The sequence below is a fragment of the Zea mays genome, chromosome 3 (assembly GCF_902167145.1).
Source record: "Zea mays cultivar B73 chromosome 3, Zm-B73-REFERENCE-NAM-5.0, whole genome shotgun sequence".
Classification (NCBI taxonomy): Eukaryota; Viridiplantae; Streptophyta; class Magnoliopsida; order Poales; family Poaceae; genus Zea; species Zea mays.
In genome coordinates, this window is record NC_050098.1 from 189,488,459 (window position 1) to 189,498,852 (window position 10,394).

The 10,394-nt window shown below is 50.3% G+C and overlaps 1 protein-coding gene across 1 annotated transcript; it reads right to left on the reverse strand.

The window, feature by feature from the left end:
• Positions 1–206: 206 nt before the first annotated feature.
• LOC541904 (alpha expansin 1) lies at positions 207–1,938 on the reverse strand. Its single transcript, NM_001111570.1, has 3 exons — positions 1,733–1,938; positions 1,303–1,615; positions 207–764 (listed from the first exon to the last, which is right to left on the reverse strand). The coding sequence occupies exons 1-3, from the start codon at positions 1,875–1,877 to the stop codon at positions 461–463; spliced, it is 762 nt and encodes a 253-aa protein (NP_001105040.1). The 5' UTR covers positions 1,878–1,938; the 3' UTR covers positions 207–460.
• Positions 1,939–10,394: the final 8,456 nt, after the last annotated feature.

Consider the following 10,394-nt stretch of genomic DNA (forward strand, 5'->3'; position numbering starts at 1 on the left):
ACGGATCGACCGAAGACAAAAATAGGGGGTCGTACAAACCGAGGATCAAACCACGAGCATATATATATCATATATACTGCATGTAATAAACCATAAACAAGCATTGATGTTCACGGTCCCAAAAGGTGCAATCCCCACAAACATCTCCCACCACCATGTGGCCAGATTCGGGGGTTGCTGCTAGTACAGCGTAACAACACAATAAGTTGCACGACACCACTCCCCTGCAGCCCTACAATAATCAGCCTTGCAGGTTTTTGTTTTGCTTAACCCATTGCTACAATCACTGGTGCAGAAAATAAACAGCTCAATCCTATGGTAATAATAAGAGAAGGAAATGCCTAAGCGGGTGCTAATAATAAGCAGCCTCGGAATGGCGGGAGCCTCTTCTTTACTACAGCGAAGAAGGTTTCTCCTTCTCTCTTGCTCACAGTCACACTCGTCGATGGAGTAGTAGTAGCTAGAACTGGGCGCCCTCGAAGGTCTGGCCGAACTGCCAGCCCGCCGGAGCGACGCCGTTGCTGGTGACGGTGCGGCCGTCGCTGGCGGTGACCTGGAAGGACAGGCTCTGGCCGTCGAGGAGCGAGTTGCTCTGCCAGTTCTGGCCCCAGTTGCGGGACATGGGCTGCCACCCGGTGCTGGAGCCCTTGATGGACACGGACTGCACGTCCCCGGCGCCGGCCACGTTGGTCACCAGCACCAGGTTGAAGTAGGAGTGGCCGTTGATGGTGAACCTGATCCCGCCCTTCTTCACGCACGGCACCCTATCAACAAAATGCGTGGTACGAGGAGTGCAAAAGGTGATGAGCAAAAAGCGCACGCATGCAACAGGTTCAAGTTCAAGCGGCCGCACATGGCGTGCAGCTAATAGCATGACAGCGCACAAGTGTCGCTGAGCGTGACGTTTTGCAACTTGCGGAAATGGCGTTGTATCAGACTAAAGCTACTGTAACAACTAACAACTAACATGGAAGCTCATAATATGGTCAGTGTGACGCCTAATAATCTACTCGGAAACAGCAGGCCGAGTCGCTGTCGTGCATGCATGGCGCACGACGGAACAAGCCGAACCAAAAAGAAAAAGGAAAGATAATCTGCCTGCTGGCCCACGTAACATGGCCTGAACCCCAGCCGTTGCTTACATATTTGGTCGTGGTCCGAACTCTGAATTTTAGAAACCGACACGCGCACGGCCACACCACACACACGTCTCTCTCTCTCTCTCATCTCTGGGACCGGCCGTTCAGTGCGTGAGATGACGAGAGCTCGAAACCGACGAGAAATATAATAAGTAAACCTCACCTCCTGTAGGCGACGGGCACGATGCCGGCGCGGTACTGCGCGATCTGGAGGAAGGCCGGCTGGGCCATGTCGAAGTGCGGGCGCGGCGGGTTGCACCAGCCGCCGTCGTCGCTGGGGAGGCCGTAGTTGGGCGGGCAGAAGTTGGTGGCCGTGACGGTGATGGTGCCCGGCAGGCACGACTGCCCGTTGTTGTCGCAGCGCAGCTCGTAGCAGGACCCGCACGCGGCGCCGTCGTTGAACAGCGCCGTGCTCAGCGCCGCCGTGTTGGTGCCGTACCCCGTGCTGTACATGTTCCCGTAGCCGCACGCGCCGCCTGAATAATGCACGCGTGTGTGTGCAGCGGGCGAGACGACGTCAGCTCCAATAAATCTCCGACGATCGATGGAGGCTGGCTAGCGCTACTATAGTACAAGTTAGTCGATCGACTCACCCATCGTGCCAGACGCGTCGCCGCCGCCGTAGAACGTGGCGTGGGCGCTCTGCCACGAGCCGTAGTCGACGCCGGCCGCCCGGTGGGCAAGGGAGCAGAAGGCTGAGCAGAGCAGGAGGAGCAGGGCACTAGCAGCTGCCGCCATTGTAGCACGCTAAGATCGAGTCACTGGCTAGCTGCTTAGGAATCGACTCGAGAGAGTTGCTAGCTTGGCTGTGAAGGGAGTGGGGCGCGGAGGCCAGGTACTTATAGGCCAGCGCCCAGCAACGGTCAGTGATCCTGGCAGTTGGAATCGTTAATAACTTTCGTGGAGTGGAGGGGCAGCAGGCAATTGGAGACAAAAGAGATAAAGGGGAGGGTGGGGGCTGGGCGAGAAAGAAGCGCTCGTCGCTACACCCCCGCCGACCACGATCGCGCCGCTACACGACGGCGGTTGCCCCATACGAATCAGGCGCACATGCTCGTCGCGCGCAAGTAGCGGACGCCAACTGCTCGTGCGTGTACAGGACAGGACAGGCCCGGCGCTGCCCGGGCCCAGCGTGCATAACCCCACATGGCTCTCGCCGTCTCGCGAGACTGCAAGCCATGGGAGAGGTCTGGGCCCAAGAGTACGGGTATAATAGCTAGGCCAAAGGGAATAAGAAATTAGAACAGATATATCGTTCACTGCGTCACTGCGTGCAGTGCATCCGCTTGTTTTATAAATTTTCTCTATGATGCAATGCAATCCATGTTGCGTGTAGACAGAGTAATGCTAGCAACGAAGAAGAAAAAAAAAAAAGAGACGGCGAATGCCAACCAACCAAATCATTCAAGCGCCGCACACATGCATGCTCTGGGGATCGGATGCCCTTCCCTTTCCAACGACGGTGGACGGTGGTGAAAGCTCCCTGAGATATTCGAAACTTGCGTTATTCAAGTTATAAGCGCTTTTACCCGCATCGACAACTAAAAAATGTGCAGTGCTAGCCATTCTGTTTCTGAAAGGATTTTAATCGTTCGGCTGCTCTCACGGATCTCGCAAGCTGAGGGAGGGCGCGGTTGAACCGGATAGATTCGTCGATCGAGAGAGAGAGAAAAAAAAAACGTTTATAGCCCAAGTGATCAGACTAATCTTGAGGCAGTAGATGCATAATAAACAACTACAATCTCCTACCAAATATTCGGTGCTCCCTGCGATACATCGCTCATCCCAATGATTAGTTGAGATTATAGTGTCGATAAGGCAGGGCTCACATGCTTGCATGAGCCCGGCTGCCTGCCCGGACATGGCCACGTAGGTAGGGCGTAGGTGGAGGATGCAGAGATGGTTTTTTTTTTTTTAAAAAAAACCAGCTCTTCAGACAAGCCTGCCTGCAGCTAGGTGCAGGCAAGTCCAAGATTTCGTCTGATCCGACTCACGCGAGGAGCAGCGGATCGAGTCGCACCATGCATATGCATGTGGCCTCTGGACAGGTGTCTACAGCAGCGCGTGTCGTGCTCGGCCAGTCTCCCGGGGCTGCTTAGACTGCTCAGACGTGGATGCTGGAGCTGCCAGATGAACAATGGCAGAGACACCCTGCCATGTTCTCTGTCTGCTTTTAGCTGCAGCACACACGTCTGTTTTTTTCTCTCCGGACACCAACCAAGACGTGAGTGACGCGCTTCATGTTCACGCCTCCCTCCCTCGTCTCTCCATTTCACATACTGCAGACACAAACAGCAACGGTTTTGACGCACCAAATTCTCCGCGTGCACATGCACCAGGCCGGCGGACCAAACCAACGCAGCTGCTTAAGCAGGCAAAAGCATGAGAGTTTCATATGCTTCTCCTTAATTTCTCAGGACACGCGATCTCCAGGTGGATCGGAGAACGCGCGCGCACATTTACGCGACACAGCAGGAGTTCGTCGAGGCTAGCTTTTCCTGGTTCCTGCCATGCTCTGCTCTGCTGCGTGCCTTTGGAACATCGTAACGTGCGGGTTGGCTAATGGCTAGCTATAGCTCCACGCTTTCGAAAAAGCAACAGTTTTGCCGACCCTGATGAACCATCCCTTTCGTGTCCCCGCGCCATGTGAAGGGCGCACATGGGAGGGATGGCCCTGGCTATAGCGGCCTGTGGCCACCCGGAGATCACGGCCAGGGCCCTGCCATTAGCGATGATCCTGCCTGATTCGCCTTCTCTTGGAAGCATTCTTCTACGCTAGAGCCCCCCGGTACCAGCACCATAGGCTTCATAGACCTGATAGAAATTGTCAGTTTCTCTCTCTCTCTCTTTTTTTTTTTACCCTGGCGAGAGGGTCAGGCTGTGCTTAGCTTGGGTGCTGTGCTGCGACAGATCGCTAGTGTTGGGTCGTTGGCTTCTGATTTCACTTTTACCGCCTGTCGCCTTAACAGTGGTAAGGTAAACTGTGTTACTCACTTACTATCTTGCAATTGCAAATACAGATAACAGATGCAGATTGTCTTACTTTCTCGCTATATACGTACCAACAAGGATACGTCCAATGCATTATCTATCAGGTTATAAATATGGGACAACACTTTAATACATAATACCTCCGTTCTTGAATATTTGCCGTTGCTAGTTTATTATGAGCTAAAACACGATAAATAAAAAAACAGAGAAAATATTATATATCCCAAAAATTAGCATTGCCACAAAAAAACGCATTTCAGTAGTTTCGCTCTTTGTCCCTCAGAAAAGGAAACGGCTTATCTTTATTCTGTAGATAAACAAAAGTACAAAGAAAAAACAGGATGGAGCTGTGCACGTCCGGGCACCGACGACGATGTGATGGCTGCACGAGGGAGTGAGAGGGGAAGCCATGTGGGGAGCACGCCGGAAATAGATCGCAAAATCGCCCCACGACAGCGACCGGAGCTCCGAAACTCGTCGGGTCGAAAAGAGGTTTCTGTAAATTCGGGGCCGGGAGAAGGCTACGAGCTGCCGACTGTGTCTGTACTAGAGAGAATCCCATAGCAGGACACTACTACTACCTTAGGATCCCCTTGCCATTGCCGAACCCCCGCTCTCGACATGCCGTGAGGCAGTCCCATTCTTAGCGGTTGGGGGGAGGGCGCATGCCATGCCATGCCATGCCATGCCCGGCTGCTCATGAACCATGATTGCGCGGGAGGAGGGAGAATCATGGTCGCTTCAGCTTGGGGCGTTAGGTTTAGAGTACATACCACAAGTGCATGCAGGCGTCCTGCCACTCACTCAAAAGCCATCAAGGAAAGAGCGTACCAACGGCGAGCCAGGCAAGAAAAGCGCGATCAAAACGACAGCGACGGCGCGCGCACTCCCGGCCTGGCCTGTCATGCCATGTCATGCATGTGGCGCGCGGCCTGGGCTAACGACCGAACCGGGCCTTCCGTTCGTTAATGGCGGGAGAGGTCCCGGCCCCCAACCGAACCGACGTGCCCGCGCGCATGGCCGCTTCCTGCCGCTCCCGCGTCGCTCTCCGGCGCCTGCCGCTCGCCGAGGCTTGTGGCTCTCGTCCCGTCGCGCGCCAGTTCCCCGTGCCGGTGGGTAGTTGCCGCCTGCACGTTACCTATCTATCCATCACGCGGGCGGCCGCGCGCGACAAGTCCCATTCGTTCGTCCTCTCCCGAGGGCGGGGTCGCCGTTGCGCGGCTGTTGCTGCCATGTGCCCGCGGCGCGTGCCGAAGCGACACCACCGTCGTCGTCGGGTCAGGCGTCGCTGACTGCTGTGGAGGCCGCTGGGACCCTGGGAGGGGAGGGAGGCGTGGCCGGTGGCCTGTCCGTCTTGGTACCGTGCCGGTTCTGCTACGCGCGATCGTGCGCCGCGAGCGCGCGCGGGGTTTCTGTTACAAATACGGAGCACATATAAAATGCACTCATGTCACACTCTTTATCTAAATTGAAATCGGCTGAATATAATACTATGTTGTGTCTTAAAACAAAAAAAACGAGTACTCAATCTTAGCCAACCATCTAAAACTGGATTTACTTAAATTGGGTTCCGACGTGGTGTGTTAGTGTGTATAACATCTCGTGTTGAATTGGATCTACGGTGTGCGCTAACCGACGCGCAAAGACTTTTCCACTGCCAGCTTCACCCTTGTTGTGTTGCGCGGAATAACAAAAAACATTTACACCTGGTCCAAGAAATCTTCGAAAACGGCCCAACTACGTATAGACTAGGGGCTTTTCTGGGCTCGGGCGTGTACGAATAGAAATCTGGAGAGCAGTGGGCCAGCTGGGCAGTTGGCAGGCCCTAGCGCCATAGGCTGCAGCCCAATGCGCACTCGGGCCCAGTCGTTGTAATAAAAGGGCCATGTGTGGCTGCAAACTCAATGCGTAGCTCAAAATCGAAGCCAGCAACCAACATGTTACATGTCGCTACTCCAGATTCCAGAAAAAGGATTTTGGTTGACAACTGTTAAACGGAATTGTTTCTTGTGAGACATTATCCAGCACCAGCATGATCTCTGTCAATGGTGTGGTGTTTTGGCTCTCAGTCCTCGACCCGGCCTCAATTTAGACCTCGGTCAAAATCCGGCGACTACTGATGAAAATTCGGGTGATGTGGGCATGGCTTCCTCGCAGAAAAGCACACGTCCTCTGTTTCTGGATCCTGATACGCAGACGGCAGACGCAGAGTATGCAAAGGAAGATTTTGCTATCGTCGTGTTGTGTCAGCGCCTTTCCTCACCACCGACGAAGCCTGGCCGCGCGTTTCGCTCCATCGTCGTTTTTCTCCTCTATGCTGGTTATTCCAGGCTTCCCACGGAGCAGGAGTACGTAGTGTGGACTGTGGCAAGAGAAGTCGAACTATTCACTGAAGCCAACAAGAAGTGATTTCGTTTCTTGTTTGGAGCCATGGTGCTGATCGTTGATGCCGGATGTCTTTGTTTCTTGTTTGGGCTTACTGACCGTCAGAGTTGCCACGCACTGTAATCACACACTACATCGGACGCTCGATTTTGTGTATGAAGTGGTCCCTGGAACCATCGGTGCAGGCTACAGTGAACGAGGCTCCCTGCTCGAATACACCTTCCCTTGAAATGAATTGCGATGCAGGGACAGTTAATTCTCTCAACCGCCACCAACCTTATAACCACTGCCATCAGTGCCATGTGTCGCGCTAGCACAATTCCGTCGGTCGCCATTTGCGTCCGGCGTCGCGATCGAGCAGTGCTTGTGGCCTGTCGCGTGATTGATGGTAATCTAAAGATAGGGTAGGTCCGGTGACATTAACACCGCCTGCCCAACGTCCTCGGCCGCTGCCGACCGAAGCAGCAGAGCCAGGCGCTGTAATGGCGATCGAGTGGCTCTCACATGGCCGCTGCCTAGCTCCATAAATCGCCGGCCGGTCCGTCGCCCTGCTGCCCAGCAATCCTGCAGCACTGGCGCGGATGCATGGGGTCGCAGATCCAAGCCTGGAAAATGAAGGAGGGCAGCATCCCTGGTCCCTGCATGCCTGCATCTGCCTACGCTCGCACTCTGCAGGTAGGATCGTCCCTAATCGGGCGCTGCAAAGTTATCTCAGCCATCACCGCTACCTCTCCTATCATATCTTTTATTTCGAACTCTACATTATAAACAGTGTTATATATAATACAAAATAAAGCGTTGTACAATCATATGCACGATATATTAGGCACATCTTCAGGCCGGGTCCAAGGAGCCCCAAATATCCCTTCAGCTCAAATACGGTGTACTATAGGGTAACTTTTGATGTGTTAACATTGACTTGTCGAAAATTACTGACGTAGTCGACGAGAGTTGGAATAACCCATCGAAAGTTAATAACTTTTAACATGGTATACCTGGGTCCGTCAAAAGCTAACATTTTGTCGAAAGTTCCTGTTTTAGTGTAGTGTTTGATGACTCAACTTGACCATATTTGGTGACCAACTTTGCCAAAGGTCTAACAACTAGCCGTTACTCACATGAGTTACGGTGTGCCAGCGGGGCCACACCGGACCGGCGTGCCAAGCTGGCAAACGCTAATTGCGGTGTTCTCTGGAAGATCGGTCCGCATGGCTACCAGACCGGCCCGTGCCCATTCTGGACCGAGCACAGGAAGGGGCTCTCTCGCATAATGGTCCGATGCACCATCGGATCGGTCCGATGAACCACCAGAGACCCCAATCTCTAATGGTTTTTAATTGATTTTTACTCCAAACTTTTTGTGGATCTATGTGAGATACCTAGCACTGGTTTTATGTATGTGTGCACCACCACACGACACGAGATAAGCCTAGGTCAAGTTACTCTTCCAAAACCTCCCTTTATAATACCACTAAAAAGAAATAAAAGGCATATTTCTAACCTAAGTGTCTGACAACTCCTTTTATACACTTAGAACTAGCAGTCCTTGACCTTTTAGACATCCTTCCTTAGCCATTTCTTTGATTTCCTTCATTCAGGGTGTTTTGTTGAAGTCCAACTTCCTACATTATGACCTAACTTACCGTAATGTCTACAAAACATATGTTAGTCACAATAATCTTATGTTGTCATTAATCACTAAAACCAACTAGGGGTCTAGATGCTTTCAATCTCCCACTTTTGGTGATCGATGACAACTCTACAAGAGTGTGAGAGTATTTTGTTTTAATTTTTGTCAAATTTTTGAAGATGTGTTGTGGTATTATAAAATTTGACAAAATAAGCCATGAACGCATGAAATGGAATTTTAAAGGCATATCCATGATGTTATAGACAAGTGTATAGAGAGAGTGAAAACAAATAACAAAACACATAAGTCATCAAAACCATGAGAGCATATCATTAAGTATCATACAAAAGCTGGGAGTCAAAAGATAGTAACACACAAACATAAAACATGAACCATCAAGAGTATCTCTGAAAGCTCCCTTGTAGGTTTTGGTGTTTTGGATAACAACCCAATTAAAGGTCTGACATTGGTGTTAAGTGTTTAGCAGGTACTTAGTGCAAAGCTTGTAAGGCTCAACACATGGGAAAAGATGTTATGGTCCAAAAGGCTAAGTGACTATGGATTGTGGACATCACAAGTCTAGTTGAAGGATGGTCAATACTTATGTAGAACTCGATGTGCATAACTTGGAGTCAACTGGTTAAACCATGGAAGGAGGCAAGAAGAACGTCGAGAAACCGAGTGTATGGAAGAAGGCCAAGGAGACTAAGGCACCTAAAGCCAGGGGTGAAGAAGATGGCTTGCAAAGTCAAGGTTAATCGGGTTGAGCAAGGCTATGGTGAATCGAGGATCACAACATAAGGACATGACTTGGAATCATTGAGGTAATTCCTATGGATTTGTGGATCAAGTCATATCTCAAGGAGTTGGACATGATCACAAGAAAGAGAAGTATCGAAGTCAGAACCTGGAAGGGACCCAAAAGATCTACGATCACTCTGAGTTTTAGTTTGAGTCATTATTGTGTTTGAAAATGTTCTATTTGACCATTGCAGGGTGTTGGAGCTCATGGATAGCAATCAAGATAAAGTTATGTAAACTTGATGATTTGGAGTTCAACCCAAACCTCAAACATGCCAAAAAGGGCAAAACGATGAAGAAGGTTAAGTATGCAAGGTTTGAGTGTTCGATTAAGTTGCATACACCTTTTACTATGCATTTGGTACTTTGGTTTGTTCTCTAACTTGATTTGTAGAGAAAGTGCCATTCCGGGCTCTGTTTGAAGAGATATAGAGAATTTGAGAAGAGAATATAATAGAGATAAGTTCTTGAGACTTAGTCAATTAGATTAATCTCTAATTATGTGTGTTTTAGTCACAATAATGTTCTCCAAAGAGTTGAAGCCAATTGGAGAAAGAATGGAGGAAAAAGGACTTATAGGGTGTTTTCTAGGCGCACCAGACCTTCAACAAGACCGGTCTGGTGGTGCACATGACCCTCTGCAGGAACTGAACGGTCTCAGGATTCTTGGCTAAAAATCTCTGGATTGTGAATAGTGCCTGGGCTTGTGGCGCATCGTACCTCGGTCAACGACTAATTCGCGGGTGCGCTGGCTCAGCCTAATGACTAGCTGACATGGCCTAGTCCGGTGACCGTCGAAGTTGAAAGCTATAAATCAGGATCCTCAGCTAGGGGCAGATGTACCCGGTCTGGTGCCCCACAACAAGCAAATTTTCTGCAAGTTATTGAAGGAAGGGGCAACAACTATGGGGGCTCCTTGGACTATAAAAGGACCCTTAGGCGTCCTCCTTCAGTACACCAAGCACACCCAAGTGGCATACAACGTGTAGAATCATTACATACTCCCTCTCCCTCTCTTGTGTATTTATCTCTGGATATAGTGTTAGCACAGTTATAAGCCAAAAGAGAGAGAAGAGAAGTGCTGCTAGGAGATAGAGCGAGCAAGATCTGGAGCAAGCAATGAGTGTTACTTTGCCAAAGTGCTATCACGGAGTTGTAAACAGTCGCAACACTTCATCATCCTATAATGGAAGACTCGATTCGTCACCTTGTGACAAATCTATGGAAATAGAGGAAGGAGTTGAAATATACTATAAGCCAGGTTGGTTAAGTACAATGTGAGTGTAGGCAAACATTTTAGCCTTGGCCGAACCACAGGATAAATCTCAATGTCTCTATCTCTCTATTCTATTTCTTGTTTGATTTCTTAGTTGCACTTCTCTACTAATCTCTCATCTAAAGTGCTTGTGAAGTACAAGACTTCTTGAGACAAAAACTACAATTCCACT